The sequence below is a fragment of the Crocuta crocuta genome, unplaced genomic scaffold, assembly GCF_008692635.1.
Source record: "Crocuta crocuta isolate KB4526 unplaced genomic scaffold, BGI_CrCroc_1.0 scaffold133, whole genome shotgun sequence".
Taxonomy (NCBI): domain Eukaryota; kingdom Metazoa; phylum Chordata; class Mammalia; order Carnivora; family Hyaenidae; genus Crocuta; species Crocuta crocuta.
This window is the reverse complement of record NW_027529438.1, coordinates 3020561-3043196: the sequence shown is the minus strand read 5'-3', so window position 1 is coordinate 3043196 and position 22636 is coordinate 3020561. Positions and strand designations below refer to the sequence as shown.

General features: G+C 43.9%; 1 protein-coding gene across 1 annotated transcript in view; it reads left to right on the top strand.

The window, feature by feature from the left end:
- UHMK1 (U2AF homology motif kinase 1) overlaps positions 1-11370 on the top strand; it is a 23409-nt gene extending 12039 nt beyond the window's left edge. Inside the window, exons 7-8 of the mRNA XM_077760009.1 lie at positions 532-620; positions 4430-11370. Of these exons, the coding sequence (XP_077616135.1) occupies positions 532-620; positions 4430-4576 (236 nt within the window). The 3' untranslated portion in view covers positions 4577-11370. The remainder of the gene's footprint in view (positions 1-531; positions 621-4429) is intronic.
- Positions 11371-22636: the final 11266 nt, after the last annotated feature.

The following is a 22636-nucleotide window of genomic DNA, read 5'->3' as shown; positions in this document are numbered from 1 at the left end:
CCCTCTCCCCCCTCTCCCCCTCCCCCTCCTCCTCTCTCTCTCTTTCTTTTTCCCTCTCTCTCTGCTCCTCCCCTGCTTGTTCTCTCTCTCTCAAAAAAAAAATAATAATCTTAAAAAAAAAAGAAAAGGTAAGGTTGACATTTTTTACTTAGGAAAAAAGCGTGTATGATCATATTTGCTTGTATAAACTTACAATACTTATGGAAGGACACAGAGGAAACTAACCATGTTTGTTGTCTTTAGGAAGGGGAAGAAAAAGGCAGTTGGAAACGTGGGAAGAAGACTTTTTAAATTTTGAATCTTTTTGAATTCCAAAGAACATTTTGAACACTCAGAATGTTAAATTTAAAATATAAAAAGAATTATTAAGTGCATTGAATTTATTGTATCCTTAGCTTAAGCTTAATTTTGGGAGGTGTTGAAAATGACCTCAATTCCTTAGATAATGGATTCCTGTATTCTTTGATGATTCAACACTTTGATGCTTGGTAATTCAGCCACGTGGTTACTGTACTGTGTTTTCATAACCAGATGTTGTAGAAGATGTGAAAGAGGAGTGTCAAAAATACGGACCAGTGGTATCTCTCCTCGTTCCAAAGGAAAATCCTGGCAGGGGACAAGTAAGTGAAAGTTCTCATCGTGTCAGAATTATTCAGAGGTTACTAAAATTCTGAACAAATGTTTCAGTTCTATAGAAAGATGTATCCAGAAATGTCGCTAGAAATTATGAATTTTACATTATGGTTGGTCTTATTTTCTTACACTTTTCGCTTTTTTCCAAAAGCTCTTGCAGCATGCGTACATTTTTTTTTATCGGTTAGAACTTTTTTCTTAAAAAGTACCATCTACTTGGGAGGCATTGTGAGCAGGGACACCAACTACATCGTATGCTGATTTAGGTCACGGTCAGCTACAGAAATACCGTGGCCCACTTTTGTTCCAATTAGGTAGAGTTAGGAAACCATTTATGTAGGTTAGGTTCTCACTGTAATGGAGTTGTTGGTGCTCATTGAAAGAAGGGAAGTTCACTGGCTGAGAAGCCTGAAATCTGCGTTCCAAGTTCAGCGTGACTGGCTTTGCGATGGGTCATCTGTAAAACGTACAGGCTAGAACTACGACTCTGAATTTTTCAGCAACGATTATTAGAGAAATCTTTTGAAGATCTTTCTTTTGCTTTTCTGGAACAGAACATAGTTTTATTCAGGGTTTCTCTGCCTTGACACCATTAGCATTTGAGCTGCATAATGCTTTGTTGGGCGAGCTGTCTCTTGCATCATGGGTATTTAGCAGCGTCCCAGCCCTCCACCCAGCAGATGCCATACCCCCCCGCAGCTGTGGCAGTCAGCAGTGTCTCTCAACACTGCCAAATGGCCCCTGCTGGCTGAAGACACCTCTGGTTTTGGATTATCATTTTATCTTTTGGTTCAATATTATGAAAATTCTTGGCAACTGAAAAAAGAAATGAAAGAAATTGCACTCTGATCTTAGTGAAAAGTTATTACCAATGTAGTAGTAACAACATTTACCTCTTTGAGTGTCAGGAGCACACTAAGTGCATCATTACTATTTATTTAGTCAAACAGTATTGAGCACGTATTATTATGTGCTGGGCCCGGGGATACAACAGTGACCCAAGCAGACTCAAGGATACGTGGTGATAAGTGCTGTGGAGAAAAGGTCTAAGGAGAAGAGGTGTAAGGAGTGGTTGTGTGTGTGTGTGTGTGTGTGTGTGTGTGTGTGTGTGTGTGTTGGAGGGGGGGGTGCAGTTTTCTGTCGGGTGGTAGGGAGGGGCAAGCTGAGGTTACATTTCAGTTGAAAGACAAAGAGGGTAAGGAAGAGAGTACCAGATAGAGGGAACAGCAAGTTTCAGGGCCCTGAGATGCCCTGGCAGATTTGAGGAGGTTTCTGTGGCTCCCGCAGAGGGAGAAGGAAGGGGCATTATGACACATCTGCCCGCAGAGGTGGGGGGTGCAGGGGCAGATCGGAGGCAGTGAGCCTCGTGGGCCTGCACACGACACTAGCTTTCACTCTGAACGAGAGGGGAAGGTCTTCGGAGGTTTGGAATTAAGGACTAACGTGATCTGACCCGACATGAACCTCAGTGGTCAGTATGAGATAGAAGACACAGAATAGCGGAACAGGAGTATTTATGGGTAAGGAGTACCTAGCTTTCAGTCAATACGGAAAACAGGTCTTCATCAGCGAGAGGAAGTATGCTTTGTTAACGAGCTCTGACATTTAGAGGAGAATAAAAACAGCCGATGAACTCGTGGAATCTCAGTAGAACCTTCCGTAGGTTATTGATACGTCTTGTTACCTGGTTGGCAGAGTCAGTCTTCATTCGAATAACCGATTCAAACTAACAATACTATTTTTTTTAAGAATGTTATAAAAATCGCTAAAAATAAAAATTAAGGAATGCGTCTTGTAATTAGAAAAAGTAGTCAAGATTAAATTGATACAATTATTTAATTTCATAGTAAATTACAAAAATGTTTTTCCTCTTCAGTTTGATGTGCTGTAATGTGTAAAACTGGGGGTTCATCGGGGAGGCCAGGAGCATCAGAGAGAGCGTGACTCTCCTGCTGGGAGGGCACCCCTGCTCCCTGAATGTTGGTGTGTGGACTTGGGAGTTATTGAGAATCAGGTTAAAAAGATCTCAGAAAGAGCTTCATTGCCATTGCACATCATCTTTTAACTTTCTTTTGTATTCAGTGAAAAAGCACGTGTCCCTGGAGCTAACTGGTACTGGGGCGCCCAGGTGGCTCAGCCCATTAAGCGTCTGGCTGTTGGTTTCGGCTCAGGACATGATCTCATGGCTTCATGAGTTCGAGCCCCATATCAGGTTCTGTGCTGACAGCATGGAGCCTGCTTTAGAGTCTCTCCCTCTCTCTCTTTCTCTCTCTCTCAAAAATTAAATAATATTTTTAAAAAAGGGAGTGAACAGTCACAGGCTGGGCATAGTGCTTTGTTTACCAATGAAGGAAGAGTCATTTCAAAAGTACTATGTTTGGAATTATCTCTTTTCGTGCTCCGGTGGTTTCTATACCCTTCCGAAGTAACTGTCACATGAGAGAAGGGCCCCCATGAAAGGGGAAATGGAAAAGGAGAATCTGCCTTGAACTTGTAGATGGATCCAATTGTAGGAGAAGGTACAAGAGAATGCTGAGGCTGGAAATTGGTTTTCTTCACATGATCTATTTTTGGGTTCCCTTTGAGAGTCTGAGTGTCTAGGACGCTCGTACCCCAGTTTGAAAACTGCTGATGTAACAAATGAGCATGTAACTGAGGAGGATGAGGCCATTCTTTTCTGGTTCACAAATCCATGGGTAATTGAGGACACGTCATTTCAAATTATTTCCCTTCCCACTAACTTTTGCTCTAGATCAACAGAGAGAACATAAGCTATGCTATGTCCTCTACCTGTCTCGGGGAGGAAATCAGAGACCTCGGGAAAGGAAATTACGTAGTTGTAAACTTCTCCGTATTGTAGTTACGGTTCTTACCAATGTTGGGCGGGTCTCCTGACCAGATTTTCCTCCTGCCACTTCTAAATTTGCAGGTCCACTTCCAGGTGCCACCTGGTCTCTGGGCTGTGTGGCCCTCTCTCCCGCAAGTGTCTAGTTCCGTTCGCCTCTGAACACGGCAAACGGATGTATGTTTTTCACCCAGCTTGTCTTTGATGGGTTTTTCAGAATGGAACTGAGTAAAGGAAGTATTCTAAACCTTGCTCAAAAATGGGGGCATGGACCAGCCACACTGGCATTACCTGGGAGTCTATTTATTTTTAAGTTTATTTTATTTATTTTATTGTTAGGATTTTTAAAAATGTTTAGTTACTTTTCAGAGAGAGAGAGAGAGAGAGAGTGAGCGACAGCGTGCGAGTGGGGGAGGGGGAGAGAGAAATGGAGACCTAGAAACTGAAGCAGGCTCCAGGCTCTGAGCGGTCAGCACAGAGCCCGATGCGGGGCTCCAGCTCATGGGGTGTGAGATCATGACCTGTCAGTTGCTTAACCAACTAAGCCACCCAGGCGCCCCTTTATTTATTTATTTTGAGAGAGAGCATGCGTGGGAGGGGCAGAGAGACAGGGAGAGAGAGAGAGAGAGAGAGAATCCCAAGTAGGCTCTGCACTGGAAGTGCGGAGCCTGATGTGGGGCTTGAACTCAAAAACCATGGGATCATAACCTGAACTGAAATGAAGAGTCGGATGCTTAACTGACTGAGCCACCCAGGCGCCTCTGGGAGTTTATTTAGAAACGCAGAGACTTGGGCCCACCTTAGGCCTCCGGAAGCCACGTCCGCGTTGTAACAAGGTGGTACTGTGCGTGCCCTAGCGGATGCGTGCACGTACCCACACGTTGAAGAGGCCCAGTGCTAAAGCAGTCTTGATGGGAATGAAGCCACTCTGTCTTCTGTGTCCCCTTCCAGGTCTTTGTGGAGTATGCAAACGCCGGTGATTCCAAAGCTGCTCAGAAATTACTGACCGGACGGATGTTTGACGGGAAGTTTGTTGTGGCTACGTTCTACCCGCTGAGTGCCTACAAGAGGGGATATCTGTACCAAACTCTGCTTTAATCAGTAACCTGAGGACTCTTTCCTGTTCCTCCTCCATCTCCCAGTTCATTGTATTCTACATCTGAACGTGGAAGTACCCCCTTACCATTTTAAAGGGATACTTTCTACGTTTATTTAATCCTGCTAGCGTGCAGCCATTGCCCAAGCAATGACTGCCGTGCACACATTTGGCACTGAGTAGGGCGAGGCCTCTCAGCTGTACATTGAGGGGCTTTAGAGCATCCATACGGGCAGACTTTTTCTGTGCAGTAGGCCAAGTGCTGCTCTTCAGTATGTAACCTAAAAAGATACTAATTATTTCACGTGATCATGAAGCCAGGGTGAATGATACCACGTCATAGTGAATATTGACAGGTGTGTTAGAGTTGGTGACATTGCTCAAAGATGATTCCTTTGTGTTGTCAGGTGGTTCTTCCTCATCACCTATACTCCCAGCCGGCACCGGGTGCTCCCAGTAACTGTTAAGTAATTGTCCAGCAGCAATTACCTACTGTGTTCTTAACACTGAGTTACGAATTTTTTTTAAAGGAGTACTGTAGTACTGAATATTCCTTTAAAGAAACTGCAGTGAGCCTATCTACTTTTATTTTTTTTCTTAATTAAGGCTTTTAAAATAGAAAGCTGATGCTTGATCTTGCACAATTTTTATGTCTAGTATGTATGCTTGAGCGCGTGTGCAGGTGTGAAAGATGAGATTTGAGTCGGCGTGCTTTCTAGCGTGAATCTTGTGAGCTGATACAGTCTGTACCTATCTCTTTCCTAGCTGTTTCACGTCTGCAAGATTAGGATACGTGTGTTTTGAGAGTCGACCTGTGTTTATCTGATGGAACGCGATTTCATAGAATGTAAATGAGAAATAGTTCATTCCTGAGAGGCTCAAAATAGATGAGTCTAGACCGGGTTAAACTGAAACTCTCTTAACTTGTAACGAAGCAGAAGTTTTGCTACACGTATATTGCCCCAGCCTCCAGTCTCCTTTAGAACCTGTATTAGCTCAGTCTTTTCTGTACTGAATCTCCTGTGATCATTGGAAGGTTTCTTGAGATCGAGTTCAGTTTACTCTGATGGAAATTGAAGTGGGTCAGAAAGAAAGAATTCGATGTTCAGTGAAGGGAAAGGAAGAAAAACAACTAGGCGAAGGGAGAGTGGGTAATCCAGAACTCCTGTTTTCCTTCCTCTCTTTCTCTGTCACCGCCCTCCCTCTACTGCTTTTCCTGTTCACTCATTCTCTGCCCGGTGTAGCCGAAGGAAAGCACGAGGGGCAGCCTCCCAGACGTTCTGGCTCTTGACTGTGGGGACGTTAGGAAAGGCATGGCTCTAATAACATGGAGGGAGGAAGGAAGAAAATAAAAGAATTCATAAAAGGGTTTACAGCAGTCCGATGTGTCCCTGAGCCCAGGATGCTAGTGCGCACGCGTTCATGGCCGTGGGTTGATTACGTGGTTTTAGGAGTTGTAATCATGGAGTCCTCCCACGTCATGGTTGATTGACTTAAAGGTCTGAAACTTAGGGAATCTTTATAAAGCACTGATTGTACAAAAAAAAGTTATATACAGGTTATGAATTTGTTTCTTGTTTCCTTAACTAAATAAATTTAAAATTTTTTTCCTAAGGAAAAAGCCTTTAATACCTTTCCCTTCTTGGAAGCCGCCTCGTACAGTCCTTGTGTGTTATTGAGAGCCCAGCCAAGAACTTGCATTTTAGAGGATGGGTGGTTTTACCCTGTTCAGACACTTGCTATTTGGCATTTGAGTTATTTACAATTTTCATATTATCTGGGACTCTCCCTTAATGTTTATTATGAAGCCAAATTTGGTATAAGGAGGCGGAGTTATGAATTGCCCCAGTGCCTCATGGCATGATCCCCAAGGGAAGATTAAATTAGAAGGGTCTTGTATGTGCCCTTAGAAGCAAGATCTGTTATTTTTCATTTGGGCCATCTCAGAAAATGATTAGCTGGGTTGTTTTCAAATAAAAATTCAAGAGTATAACCAGTACTCTGGAAACCTAAACTTTCCTAGAGGGTAAATGCTTACGTGGATAGTGGCTTCCATGGTGGTGAAAAGCGCCGGGTCCTCCTGTACATACTGGTGAACACGGGATACAGAGGAATTCTTTTCTTAAAGGGCAGGCATCCCAGGTTGGCTGCGTACCTTTCTCATCCACCCTTCACCCTCACAAAGAAGAAACCCTTACGAATAAACTGCAGGTAGGCTCCTAAGCTTTGTGATGCCGTATGCTGCTAGCAGCTCAGTGCTGAATTCCACGGCATTCTTTGTCTTCTTCTTGCTGACATATTCTTACCTATGTGTAGTGTTTAACACTGTAGAATTTTATTACAGAAGGTCCTACCTAGATCTTAAGGGGGCTGAGGACTAACTGATGAGCCTAAGTACCTTGCATTGAATTAAATATTTTATATTAAAGCCACGAAGTTGAAAAAAGATGCCTCCTGTGATTTAAATTGTGATTTTATAGCTTTTAGCCCATTACTACCAAAGATGACGTTTGCAGATTCTCCATCCCTCCTCTGATACTATAAGAAGTTTAATCTTACTGTCTTTCTCAAACCTGAACCAAATATAATCAAAAGATGCAATTTTTATGATACTTTTAGGATGAAATATATATACAGAGATTTTGATTCCTTGAAGTCATTGAAAACCTAGGAATTTTTCTTTTGAGAGGTAGGGTAAAGAGGTGAGGCTTTTTGTCACTTAAACCTTACTCTTTGGGACAAATTTTATCTCAGGTAGTTTTTCTTCCCCTAAGTTAATATCTGTGCTTCCTTACCTGTTGCCTTCCCATTTTCTCATTATTCTATGGTATTGTCATGATGCATTTTTGGCCCAGAAAAGACCTATTAACTTATTATTCTGTAGGAAACCTTTGGTTCTTTAGAAACATTTGCGGGAGGTGGCCAGGTAGCCACTTGCAGAACTTGAATGCTGCTTTTCTAGGAGATCAGGTGGAGTTGGACACCTCAGTAAAAGATAATTGGCTGCATTTTAAAGGATGATAAAACAGCCCCCCTCTTGAGATAAGAGATTGCACTTACTACCACTGGATGTCTTCCCTTTTTTGTGGCTGGCTGTATAGCAAGTCTGTAGAGAAGTTCCCTCTCTGGTATGCCTTGAGCCCAAACTGGCTACTTTTAGAACAAAAACCATAAATACAGTCTTACTCATCCTTTCCCTTGTTTCCATTGAGACAAGTATTGCCTTCCGTTTGGTACTCCAGCTGCTCAGGCGTGCTAAGGTATGTTACATTAACCTTTAAAGAAAAAAAAAATCCTTGAATTCTTATTTTACTTGCCTTCTAGATTCATGTTCCGTCTCCTGATATCTTAACTTCTGAGCGGGTCTGGGGTAAGGAGAGCTCGCTGCCAGAAGCCGCACTGCCAGGTGGAGGGAGTCAGAGAGAAACTCGGGGCATGAGGCTTGTTTCTGCTCTGTTGCGCTGGGCTTCCAGCCCTCTCAGGGCGCCAGTTACCCTTCTGGATTAACCGTAGTGGGCCTGGCACCTTTGGGTGTATCCATCAGACGCAGGGACCTCCTGCTTGGTCCTCATTTTTCTTCGGTCTTGTGCTCTGAGTTTACTAGGCCTGTCTTACACCGCTTCTACCATCCGTCTCACTCAGCAGAGTGACATTTCAGTTGTCATCTATTAGGAAAATCAGCACCAGAGTCACTCATGGTAATTACAGTAACATAGTCACCGGGTGAGGGCCTGGGAGAGACACTGGGTGACTCTGCGTTTCACTAGAGTTTTCTGCAAGGGTGCATGCTAGGTGGCTTCATTCAGGTTAGGGTACAGATGGAATCGTATCGTGACTAAATTTCAGTCTGGTGGATGTGTGTGTAGACAGTCAAAGATTTAAGCAAGTGCCTTGTGTTTCCTGGAAAATGTTAAAACTCATTTGGGTGACAGCTCCCAGATGATGGTAATTTCTCGCACCTCTGCCTTTTCCGTGCAAGAGCTTTCGGATGGAGTCACATAGTACAAAAGTCCAGAGTTTCCTTGGTTTACCTTTTTACGTATGTGTGAAACTATTCGTTATTTGATTCCTCCCACCCCCCAATATCCCATATGATGGAAAGCCAGAGTTATCTGTCAGAATCTAATTCTTCCTGGGACCTAGTTCCATTTTTAATACTAGGTTCCTTCTTCAAATCTTAACTACTCTGCCTCTCTGATATAATTTATTTATTTCTTGGCAAGTGTGGTCACATGCACACCAGCTTTTGGTCATGATTAGCTCAAAAGAATTTCCATTTCTTCTTGAGGTGCTCCACGCATCACCTTTACTTGAGATGGCAATCTTTCCAAGGTAGTGTTACTCGTAAGCTTTCTTCATGGAAATGAAGATGTCGAGTCTCCATAATGTGGAACTCCTCTGAATCGCTTGGGGTGTATTTGGATAAGTTACTTTTTCTTAGTTACAGGGGAACGGGTGTAGTTCTGTTATCAGAGTACCCGGAAATTTAGAGAATTTGTTTTGTTTAAGATTAGCTGCTTCCCCACCTGAGCCCGCAGGACGCCGTGATTTGTTCTCTTAGCCACCTCTCCCACCTCAATGTTTTTCACCGTTGTTTGCACTTGTAGGGTGGTCAGCTGATTGACACAGTGGCATGTAATCAACAGGTACTATGGCTATTTAAGGAGGTAAACAGTTTTAACTATTTTTGCTGCAATTTTTTAGGAGAAATGGGCTACAAAAGAAATATCTATAAAATCTATAAACCAGAGAGCATTTAGGAAATTGTATATTTTATAGGTGGTAATCAAGGTGATCTTCAGGATATAAGATAGAGTTTATACAACTTTTGTTTTCCTGATGTAAAGTTTTTATTCATCTTGCTACATACAGCTCAGCACTTTTGTTGTTCCTTATATTGCTTATGAGGATTAATGTTTTAAATTTGCCCTATTTGTGCTTTTCAGAGAGTTGTCGTAATCATGCAGTTGTGTTTATATCCCCATATGTGCTGGGATTCGTGGGAGAGACGGATCAGATGACTGCCCGAGTGTTGTTTCCCGTTCGCCATGGTACCCTGAAGGAAACTGGTGTGTGTTTTATGTCCTGGGTTCACAGTACTTTCATTTAGAGGCAAGAGAGGCATTCTGTCATACTTGCTTACCCGGCCGCTCATCCTTGTCGTGCAGAGAAGAGCTTATTCTGTTAGACTCATGACTGCCAGCATGAGGATTCTGTCTGGTCACTTCCCCGCACCGTGTGCGGTTCCCGCCCTCCTGGGCTCCCCTCCTGACTCGTGAAGTCAGGAGTGTGTTAAAAGCAGACGTGGTGAGGTGTCCTAAGTCACACATACAGACACAGAATCTCTTCAGCTATTGGAATTCTGTATTGCTGTGTCATTTTGTTAGCGTGAAATCTGCCGAACGTAAGATCAAAGAAGGGAAAGAAAAGAAGGAAAATAGGTGAGGGGAGGAAAATGGCTCCCTTACTGGTGTTAGGAATCTCCCACGTAGCTCGTGATCTGGAAGTGACCATTTCTCTGAAAAATCCAGCTGTGGTGCCCGTAGTGTAGAATGGAACCTTGCCTTTCCCACACGTTCCTCATCATTGGCTCCCCAGAAAATTGTTTTTAGAGGTCATAAAACCAGATTAAAGATCCATATTCTGTTTGGCTTAATTTTTAAAAACAGATATTTAAACTCCAGTTTTTGTGCATCTGGTATAGATCAAGGATGTAGGAAAGGATCAGAAAGAACCTGGGGATTAGCCCTCTCCACATTTCCCTTTGCACATTGGGTACAGTGGCTGTTAGTATGCACCGACTGCAACGTTCTAGCACCTTATGGAAGTAAGTAGTGATTATTTATTATAATTAAAAAAAAAAGTTAAGCTGCATCTCTGTAGAATATTTACTTTGCAGAATGGGAAGCTGTTGTGTCTTTTCCAGCGGGATTTACTCTTTCACTCTTAAGTCTTTATTGAGAAAACCTTAAATGGTTGAACATTCCTTTACATCTTCTTACCAGTGTCAAATGTGGGGCAGAAGGGATATATTTTTCCCCCAAAGGGCTCCATCTTTGTTACCTTCTTATCACTCTTAGAAATCCAGTCATGATCAATAGATTTTAACAGTTGATGGCTTCCTGGATCAGCACTAGAGTGGTTGGTTGTGAAGATTAAAATCTACTACTCTTTTCCGTCAGAAATCTGCACTTGCTGTGTTTTTGGTAAGAAGGTGTGGTTGGACAGAACGGGAAAGATCACTCAAACCAAAGCCAGTTATGAGGAGGATTCTCTCCCGTTGGGTCACCTCCACCTCAAAACTACCAGGACCTTACAGTACGCGGGTGTAGACAGCCTGTGACACTTCTACCAGGTTTTCAGTAGCATCTCGGTCTTGGCATTTCCTGGCACTTTGGTTCTCTGTCCTTGGTGACGTCTTATTGTTTGTTTTTCTTGGTTGTTTTGTTTTGTTTTTAAATAACTACCGGGACTATAAATGTAGATGTGTATCAGTACTGAGAAGTCCTTTTCTGAAATCCCTGAATTCCTGATTCCTACTCAAGTCTTTTAAACTTGTTTTTTTTTCTTGCTAAGTAGCAAAGAACTTTTCTTTTTCACTTTCCTGTGTACCTAAAGAGTATGGACGCTGCGTTTCAACGGACCGTATTGCGTATAGTTTTTTGCTGAAAACTTTTTCTGTAAACACAACTGCCTTGTTCAGTTTTGTTGTGAACCGACTCGCCGTAAGCTGCACTGTTGGTGTGCTTTCCGGTGTGCGTTTGATAAGGCTGATAAAATAAAGCTGAAAAGTCAAGGAATTGTGTTTTCATTTCAACGATTCCGCCATTTAGTGTAAATAGTCAAGTTTACATAATAGGTAAGTACGCCTGTGTTGTGATTGAATTTTTACCAGAAGCTACCACTGAAAAATTGCCAGGTAGCCTCAACCATCCATTTCTGAAGAATATAGCTTTTCACTTATGGAAGTAGAGTATCACATAGACGGTAGGGAAATGTAACTGTGTTTTGGAATAAATTGTTCTCGATACTGTAGAAACAGCCTCCTTTCCCGAAAAGAACCAGATTTCTTAGTTGGGTGATCTGTGTTCTGATCTTGGTTCTGTTATCAAGTTGGATGGCTTTGATCGAGTGACAAGTGACTTAATTTGCGATAGTAGCAGTATTTTCATACCATAGTTTTTATACTAGAAGCAAATGAAATAGTGGACTCAACAGTAATCCTGACCAGTCATTGATTACCAAGCATCTCCTAGGTGATGGTACTGCTTCAGGTAGTTTAGAGATGGAGCCCCAGGCCCACCTAGGTTACACAGACTTGGCTTCAGTTTCTCGGAAGACTTAGAAGCAGTAGTCACACCCTGCTCTGTCTGGGAGCAGCACCTTCTCAGGAAGCCTCCAGACTGGTCTGGTCTGGACGCGGAGTTCGAGTGAGAGGCGGCATTGAGAGGCATGCCCTACTAGATGTATAAGAGCTCAGACCCTGGGCGCCTGGGTGGCTCAGTCGGTGAAGCATATGACTTCGGCTCAGGTCATGATCTCACAGTTTGTGGGTTTGAGCCCCGTGTCGGGCTCTGTGCTGACGGCTCAGAGCCTGGAGCCTGCTTCAGATTCTGTGTCTCCTCTCTCTGACCCTCCCCTGCTCGCATGCTCACTCGCTGTCTTGCTCTCTCTCTCTCAAAAATAAATAAACATTATAAAAAACAAATTTTTAAAAATGAGGTGTTTTATTGTAATTTGTAGTTTTCTCCACTATTCAGCAATTTTTAATAAGAATTCTTGACTTACAGCTTGGAATGTGAGGGATTTGCAACACATAATTATTAACCCATTTTCAAAGGTCCATTTTCATGCACTATACCTAGTATGTATATTAGTAAATTATATCTGCATGTGTCTTATAAATTACATATAACATTTGTGTTATTTTTTTTAAATGTTTTTAAAATTTATTTCTGAGAGAGAACATGAGCAGGGAAGGGTCAGAGAGAGAGAGGGAGACACAGAATCTGAAACAGGCTCTAGGCTCTGAGCTGTCAGAACAGAGCCTGACGCGGGGCTCGAACCCACAAACTGTGAGATCATGACCTGAGCCGAAGTTGGACGCTTAATCGAATGAGCCACCCGGGCGCCCCAATATTTGTGTTATGTTTTAACATCTTTATTTACATATGAAATAAAAATGATACGCAGATCAATTCAAAGGAGAGTAAGTGATGAAGCCTACATGTTTAAGTGCCGGCTAAGTCAGATGTCTCCCAGAGTTCTGAAGATCTGGCTGCGGGCTCTGGGACACGTACCTCTGAACAAACCTTTTCCATTGAACTTGTAAAGCAGTGAGGTGCATTGATGTTTCTGTTGGAAAATACCAGACCAGAAGTAAAAGATAACTACTTTATAATGAGAACATCTACATTTTTAAGACCACGATCCTTTAAAGAGAGATCAGTGACAGATTAAGGAAAATAAAGTTGAGATTTTAATAACCTTTTGAAGATGAAGTTTTAAGAATTGCAGGGTATTGGGGCACCTGGGTGGCTTAGTCGGTTAAGCGTCCAACTTTCGCTTGGGTCATGATCTCGCGGTTCGTGGGTTCGAGCCCTGTGTCGGGCTCTGTGCTGACTGCCAGCTCAGAGCCTGGAGCCTGTTTTAGTCTGTGACTCCCTCTCTCTCTGACCCTCCCCTGCTCACGCTGTCTCTCTCTCCTAGAAATAAATAAAACATTAAAAAAATTAAAAAAAAAAAGAATTGCAGGGTATTATCTATTGAGATAGAGATAGAAAGGAGGAGCAGAGGAGGAGCAGAGGGAGAGAGGGAAAGAGAGAATCTTAAGTAAGCTTCTCACTATCTGCAGGATGTGGGGCTTGAACTCATGAACCATGAAATCATGACCTGAACTGAGATCAAGAGCCGGATGCTTAACTGATTGAGCCTCCCCCAGACGCCCCATCAGAACAGCCTTGAACAGAAGCTCATTTAAACGAAGAGTTGGAAGGATAGTGCCAATTGACTCCAGATACCCTTTACCAATTTCACCTATTGTTAACATTGTTTTATCTCTTGCCCTTTCCCATTTATACCCAGAGGTAAATGTAACCCTTTTTCTGAACTCTTTGAAAGTTGCCGGTATCCTAACTTTGACCCCTAAGTCAAATACTTCAGTATGCCTCTCCTACGAGTAGACATTCTATAACCGTCATACCTTATCACACCCTCAGAATTTAGCATTCATACAGAAATACCCAGTGTACAGTTTATATTCCTTTTTTCCCCCATTGCCTCAATGTCAGTGTTCTAACCTTTTGCCCCCAAGCTAGGACCCAGGCAAGACTCTTGTCTGTAATGTCTGTTTAAAATTTGTACAAAGTCAGTGTTCCGTAGAACACTTTGGGAAAACCTAATTTGGATTGTATAACTAAATCTGTCCCTATTCTTGCAGTTTAATAAATGCTAACTCTTTAAAAGGGTGTCTTCTGGGTCGCCTGGGTGGCTCAGTCGACTGAGTGTCCGACTTTGGCCAAGGTCATGATCTCATGGTTCATGGGTTTGAGCCCCGCATCAGTCGCTTGCTGACAGCTCGGAGCCTGGAGCCTGCTTCGGATTCTGTGTCTCCCTCTCTCTGCCCCTTACCTGCTCATGCTGTGTCTTTCCTCTCTCGAGAATAAATAAACACTAAAAATTTAAAAATGTGTTTTCTTAGGGGGACAATATTGACTGTATATGTTGTCATTTGCATCTCAGTTACGATTGCAGATGAAAGCAGAATTAAAATTACCAAGTACCTGAACATGTCTGACAAAACAGTAAATTTACAAAAATTAACCAACTCTTTTCATGACGATGCACTGAAAATTTAATACATTCGTTGCTAACCACATACAGACCCATGATAGATTTTTTTTAATATTTTTATTTATTTCTAGGAGAGAGAGAGAGACAGCGCGAGCAGGGGAGGGTCAGAGAGAGAGAGACACAGATTCTGAAACACGCTCCACGCTCTGAGCTGGCAGTCAGCACAGAGCCCAACGCGGGGCTCGAACCCACAAACCTAAGATCATGACCTAAGCGAAAGTCGGATGCTTAACCGACTAAGCCACCCAGGTGCCCACCATGATAGATTTTTTTAAATGCTGCTTCTTATTACATTTTTTCATATAAGTTCCTTGCTCAAAGAAAATGTGGAAAACAGTATGTTTTTTTCTGTATTTTATTTTTAAGATTAAAAATCTTTTAAAGTTTATTTTGAAAGAGAGAGAGCACGAGTGGGGTAGGGGCAGAGAGAGAGAGGGAGAGAGAATTTTAAGCAGGGGCTCCAACCCATGAACCATGAGATCATGACCTGAGATGAAATGAAGAGTAGGATGCTTAACCAGCTGAGCCACCTGGGCGTCCCCTTCCTGTCGTTGTACTGTGTCACTAAGTTTGGATCTTGGGGCAAGAAATGGTATATGTTTCAGGGCCCAAACTTCCAAAAAGATATTTTAATTGGGATGTGTGACTTTAAGAGGAAAAGGAAGGAGAAAGTAGGATCCAACGAACCATCATAATTGACAAATGTCCTCATGATCATTAATAACAAAATAAACTTTTAGTACACAGAGTTCCATGACCACTAATGTGTAACACATGGTTGGAAGTGATCCCGGACAAAACCCCAGAGCCACTGCTGATTTATGAGGTGCGGTAATGTTTTTGACTCAACGAGGCGTTCTGGTCCCCATTTGTAGTTAAACTAAGAAGTCATTCCCAGTTTCTTCAGCAAAGTCGGCTGCGTGTCTGCATTCTGGGAAGTCGCTGGTGGGGTCATCAGCGTTGTCCGCTCGTGGTTGGTTTTCCCCAACAGGAAATGGGAGGCATGAGTGTGGCTGTTGCTCATCTGGAATAATACGAGTCTATCACCTTGAACGTGGAGCTTCCTCTCTAATAATGTCTGTCGTTACTCATTACTTCTAGTATTATTAGATTAATCGTAATGTTTATAGACCTGAATCATACTCAGTAATTCTAAGAGCTAGGGAAAATTCTGGTTTTAGCCACAACAGCCAAAGGGCCATTTCTTACTCCTTCAGAAATAACAAACCTTTAACTTTCCTCTACAATCATTGTAGCGTCTAAATAGCTTTTGTTTTTTATCTCTTCCTCATGCTCTATCTAGGTGACCACAGCCCTTCTCATTTCAGCTCCAACTTTTATGCCGAACACAGGCAAGTATTTATTTCATCCCACGACTGACATGTTAAACATCTTACTAGATGATTCCATTCGAATGACTTGTGGACCCCTAAAATCTCGATTGGACCCAAACCCAATATGCTGTCTTTATGTCTGTATTACAAATAACAAAGTAGTAGAGTAGCTGAGGTAATAGAACAAAACCCAAAAGCATTTATTTAAGGCCACGGTTGAGTTTATGGAACACAAGGGTCACGACGTAGCCATATCTCACGCAGGCCGTAGGAACCAGAAACTGGGAAGGAGCCAGGGCGCGCTCTGATTCGTTTCTTCCTCTCTGCCGTTTTGAGGCTGTGCCTGCCTTATTCTGCGCCTCCCCCTCCCCTTCCTGCTGGTGCCATTACTATACTGTTGTCCTTCCTCTGCTTCTCTATCCACTGATGGAATGTGGCTGCCCGCCCACCCGCAGTTAAAATTCCAGCCACACTTAAAAACTCTGGCTTTCTGTAAGTCCAGTTACAAGTTACCAGAAGACTGGCACAAGGTTTTTAAGAGTCCATTCTAGATCAAGAAGATATGGGGCGCCTGGGTGGCTTAGTCAGTTAAGCGTCCGGCTTTCGCTTAGGTCATGATCTCGCGGTTCATGGGTTCGAGCCCCGCGTCGGGCTCTGTGCTGACTGCTGGCTCAGAGCCTGGAGCCTGTTTCAGTCTGTGACTCCCTCTCTCTCTGACCCTCCCCTGCTCAGGCTGTCTCTCTCTCTCTCCTAGAAATAAAAAAAAAAAAAAAAAAAAAAAAGAAGAAGATATGACCAGATAGTGAACTACACTCTACAAAGACTATTACGGACCCTTTCTTTGGTAAGGGGACAGTGCTTACAGAAGAGACAGTCGCTCCTTCGCTAGGGAGATACCTAACTCAAAACTTAGGTCGACGGTAGTCTCTCCTGGGAACAGCCCATTCACCTAGCGACCTGCAGCAGAAACGTAGGCAATCTCTGTTTCTCCCTCACTATCAATATGCAGTCAGTGAGGTCCTGCCCCTGTAACACCTTAAATATCTTTGAAAAATGTTTTAAGTTTATTTATTTTGAGACGGAGTGTGAGTGGGGGAGGGGCAGATAGAGAGGAAGAGAGAATCCCAAGCAGGCTTCATGTTGTCAGTGCAGAGCCCGACATGGGGCTCGATCCCACCAGCTGAGATCGTGACCTGAGCTGAAATGAGGAGTCCCATGCTTAACTGACCGAGCCACCCAGGCGCCCCAGACACCTTAAATATCTCTTAAACTTTGTCGTTGAACTTCATACCCATTGTCAGCAGCATGTTTCGGCCCCTCACAGTCTCTTGTTTAAACTATTACAGAGAACTTCCTGCCTTCAAGCCCCCCCAAGCCAACAGAGTTGACAGTTCTGATCAGATCCCTCCATCTCTTGAAGCTCTTTTGTGGCTCCTCAGATGTAGGCAGTGATTCCAGACTTCCTGATCAAAAAATTACCTGGGGTGCTGATTAAAAACACACATTCCTGGGTTACTCCTTCTGGATTTGTAAATGGATGGTAGAGCTTGGTCATCTGTGGTTTGGTTTGGTTTGGTCTTTTTATATAGAGAGAGACCACATGCATGAGCAAGGTAAGGGCAGAGAGAGAGAGAGAAGGAGAGAGGGAAAGAATCGTAAGCAGGCTCCATTCCTAGTGCAGAGCCTGATGAGACTTGATCTCACGACCGTGAGAGCATGACCTGAACCAAAATCAAGAGTCAGATGCTTAACCGACTGAGCCACCCAGGTACCCATGGTCGTGTGTGTGTGTGTGTGTGTGTTTAAACTTATTTATTTTTGAGAAAGAGAGAGCATGAGCAGGGGAAGGGCAGAGAGAGAGAAAGAGAGAGAGAGAAATTCCCAAGCAGGTTCTGCACTGTCAGCATGGAGCCTGATGTGGGGCTCGAACTCGAGAACCTCGAGATCATGACCTGAGCCGAAACCAAGAGTTGGACACTTAACCGACTGAGCCCCCCCAGGCGCCCGGGTTGTCCATGTTTTTAACATGCATTTCAAGTTGCTTCCCATGTTTGCCAACGTCTTATCCATATGCCCTGCCCACTCCCCCCAGCTCTGCCCTGGGTGTGAGATCGTGTGCTCCAGTACCCACTGAGAGTGCTCCCTGTTTTTGCATCACTGCTGAGCCAACAGCCACTCATCCTTTCAGAATCAGCCCGCCCACCGCTATCTTTGTAACCTGGAGGTTGCCAGGCTGAGTCAACCCCTCCTTCATTCATGCCCCGTCGACTCTGGCACTCCACCTCTGTTAGAATTTCTTCACATTAAATAACGTCTCTCTGTTTCTTCCCATTCCTGCTGTGAGGCCTTTAAGAGCTGTGACTGCATCTTATTTATCTTATAGATAAAAGGACATACGTTATAATAAGAATTCTATAATTATTTCTGCCAGGGGATGAGGGAGCTAAAAAAAAAAAATAGAGCTACCCCCTCCCTTCTGATCCGAGTCTTGAGTTTACTGGTATGAAGTCATCAGGCCAGTGGAGATCAAATGGCCACCAGAGAGCGTAGGTTAGGTCCGTGGCCACAGCAAGCTTCCTGAGGTTGCACCAGAGACTTCGACAGACCTAACACAGAGGCAGCCTCCCCCTGCAGGCACGGGGCACTTACCTCTAAGCTTACCCCACGGCTCACACCTGCTGGACCAAAGTTATGCCTGCCCCGTTCCCATTCCCAGACTTAGCAGTCAGTCCACTGCTGCTCCTCTGGACATGAGGAGGGGGTGTGAGCAACAGCAAGAAGAGACTGAAGGAGTGCCTTCCGCATAGAGCACCCGGCGTGGGGACTCAGCGGTCCCCCGCAACACTGGGAATCAGAGGTGGCTCCCAGCTTGGGGTACAACACCATCTTGGGGCACCCGGGGGGCTCAGTCAGTTGGGCGTCTGACTCTTGGTGTCGGCTCAGGTCATGATCTCGTAGTTCATGAGTTTGAGCCCTGCATTGGGCTCCGCACTGACAGTGGTGAGCCTGCTTGGGATCCTCTCTCTCCCTCTCTCTCTGTCCCTCCCCTGCTCGCTCTCTCTGTCTCTCTCAGAACAAATAAATAAACTTAAAAACGTTAAAAACCCAACAAAACTGTCTTGTCATTGCTGCGTACCCCTCAGATTATAGCCAAGAAAAAGAACGTTGGTGCTTTGACAGTGGGTAACATGGAGCTGTGGTCCCTGACGGAGGCTGCTCCAACGTGGTGTTTTGAGGGTCATGCCTATGGTTTTGGTAATTGGAATTCGGCTCCTCAAAATGGCTTCCAACAACTTATTCAGGTATCTGTTCATGCACATGACACAACTATTTTCTTCTTCCTCCCCAAAGGAGAAGCCAGGGAGTCAGCTAAGTGGCTAATCCTTAGGCAATAGGGAAGATCTGCCAAGGGCTGGTGAATGCGCAAGAGTGGTTGGCATCACGAATGGATGTAGATGGTCAAGGATTAAGGAAGGAACAGAAGGTTCTTTTCCATTTGAATGCCTGTTCTTTTTAATGTTATTTTCCCCCCAATATCTTGTTGGACAGGGGCATTAGGGCCACTTACCTACTTACAAAGACCAAGTTACTCGAGTGAAAGAAATGACAGATGCCAAACTTGTGTGTGTGTATGTGTGAGAGAGAGAGGCAGACAGAACTGAGGAAGTGAGTGGGAAGTGAAGAAAGTAAGAGTGGTAAAGGGACCCTATGACTTGGCTGTAATTTTGAAGGAGAGACCCCGTCACAACTGCTTACAGTCTGCAAGCCTTGGTCTCATTTGTGAGAGATAATAATTGCATTCACACCATGACACCGCGCTGACCGAATGTGCCAGATCACGTGGGACAGCACGGCAAGGTGGGGTTTCCTTCCCCTTTGCCTCGTTCTCATCGTCCCCCGAGTTACTCTGATCCCGTCTGGCTGCAAGTTGATCTTTTCAGAGCGTTTTCCCCGCCACGCTAGCTCTGTCTGACCCTATTGGTTTGGCCACACAGCTCATCATGACCACATTGGATGTAAGGAAAATCCCAAAGAGCAGGGTGTTTTGGCAAATCCATAGTTTCCCTTTCTTTCTTTAAATGTTTATTTTTGAGAGAGAGAGATAAAGCAGAGGAGGGGCAGAGAGAGAGGGAGAGAGAATCCCAAGCAGGATCCACGCTGCCATCGAGAAGCCCGACGTGGGGCTCGATCCCACCAACTGTGAGATTGTGACCTGAGCCAAAATCAAAAGTCGTTTAGCCAACTGAGCCTCCCAGGCGCCCCCATACTTTTCATTTCTAACAAACTTACAGTCGCAAAGCCCATTGCTATTTGCAGCTGTGCAAAATGTGTCAACCACAACGGATCCAGAAACATGGTGATGAAATCTCTTTGCTTCATTCGCCCTGTTTTCACTGTTTTCATTCCTCTCATTAAGCTCTCAACCCTGCCAAAGAGTAAGTAAATATAAATGATATATCGTTGACTCTTTGATGTTGGGGGCAAAAAATATTGCAACCGTCAAATTTTTATTTCAAATAAAAATTACTGTATATTAATGTAACCTCATGAATACAATATCACTGTCAGGTTTAACTGTGGATTTGGACGAGATTTTGGTTTGGGATTTTATTTTATTTTATTTTTTATTTAAAAAAATTTTTTTTTTATGTTTTATTTATTTCTAGGAGAGAGAGAGAGACAGCGTGAGCAGTGAAGGGTCAGAGAGAGAGGGAGTCACAGACTGAAACAGGCTCCAGGCTCTGAGCTGGCAGTCAGCACAGAGCCCGACGCGGGGCTCGAACCCACAAACCTAAGATCATGACCTAAGCGAAAGTCGGACGCTTAACCGACTAAGCCACCCAGGCGCCTCTGGTTTGGGATTTTAATAATACCTTTTCCTTCCAAGATAATGAACGCTTCATTTTGCATATAGCTTACAGCTCTGTGAAAAGGGGAAAGGGGGTTATTACTTCAGGATGAGAAACTCAGTACATCGGCTGATGATTAATTGACACAGTATTTTTCTTTTGATGTAGGTGCGGGCCTGTGGGGGCCAGTTGGTTCTGAAGCTGTTTGTTTAATACGTCAAGAGTAAAATTCTGTGGCCTCATTCAGTCTATTCCCAGTGTGACCTGAATTTCAAGCCCTAAGTCTCTCGTTAATTATACTTTTCACAACTGGCTTCAACAAAACTGAATACTTTCCTGTATGTGCCCCGTAGATCAACTACATTTCTTTGATAAAATTCACAGTTGCTCATTACTCATGGTATTTCTCTGAGGTCCAAGAACATGATCTGGGAAATTAATTTTCTAGTTTCCAAGGGAAAGCAAGAGGCTGGTATTGACAGACATGAGTTGGATCCAACTGTGATGCATCTCAAGGTCATGGTGGCCTGAATTCACGGGCCCCTCATCATTCCCGCGCCTCTTGGCATTCAGCCCTTCTCGAGTTCCACAGCAAGTGGAAACCGCAGCCTTTTTATGGAAAAATAAGGTTCTCAGTAAAGGGTAAGTCCGGTAACTTAACAACCCGACGGATGCTCTAAGGCCATCCGTAGAAGAGGGTGTGCTGGAATGGTTATGCTGAGTTACAACCCAGCCCCACATCCAGCCTGAGCGTGCTGGCTCACAGAACCCCACGCTTTCTAGTCCAGGGAATTTGGATGATACGTGAAAGTTATCTTTCCCTTTTCAGTATTTCCCATCCAAAGACATTGTTTGTAATAGAAGTGCCACCAAATTTAAATATATATATTCTAGATGGGATAATTATGATCCTAGGTATGAACCCTGAACAAGAAAGAATTCTTACCAAGGAGGGGCGCCTGGGGGGCTCAGTCGGTTAAGCTTCTGACTTTGGCTCAGGCCATGATCTCATGATTTGTGGGTTTGAGACCCACGTCGGGCTCTGTGCTGACAGCTCAGAGCCTGGAGCTGCTTCAGATTCTGTGTCGTCTCCCTCTCTCTCGGCCCCTCTCCTGCTTGTTTTCTGTCTCTCTCTCTCTCTCTCAAAAAATAAATAAGCAAATAAATAAAATAAGCATTAAACAAAATGTAAAAAGAAAAACACAAGTACATACTGGAGTGCCTGGATGGCTCAGTCGGTTAAGCACCCACCTCTTCGTTTTGGCTCTGGTCATGATCCCACAGTTTGTGGGATCGAGCCCCACGTCAGGCTCTGTGCTGCAGAGTAGAAGGCTATTTGGGACTCTCTTTCTCTCCCTCTCTCTCTGCCCCTAACCTGCTCACACGCACTCTCTCTCCAAATAAATAAATAAATAAACAGTAAAATAAAAACAAGCCCATATTGCATCTGTATGTTATAAAAAGCTTCAAATCATTATTTTATTTTTTTTAATTTTTTTTTTTTTTTATTTCTAGGAGAGAGAGAGAGAGACAGCATGAGCAGGGGAGGGTCAGAGAGAGAGGGAGTCACAGACTGAAACAGGCTCCAGGCTCTGAGCTGGCAGTCAGCACAGAGCCTGACGCGGGGCTCGAACCCACGAACCGCGAGATCATGACCTAAGCGAAAGTCAGACGCTTAACCGACTAAGCCACCCAGGCGCCCCTAAAATCATTATTTTAAAGAGAAATTGTACATGTGAGAATGTGCCATGCTGGTAACTGGGTATTTGCTCCCTAAACGTAAGCCCCCTGTCATCTCAGATAGAAAAGGAACTGGCTGCTTCCAGCAGGAAAAACCAAGTGAAAATGAGACCGTCTGGAGCAATAAGCTTCCTTGATAGTAAGGGAGCGGCACCACTGCTGCCCTGAGCAGCCAATTTATTAATCGGTGGCTGTTCTAAGAGTTAAACCTTTGAGACTCTATTCTGTATTATTCAGAGAGCAGCACTTGGGGCAGCAAATCCTTTCCCCCCCAAAACAACTTTAA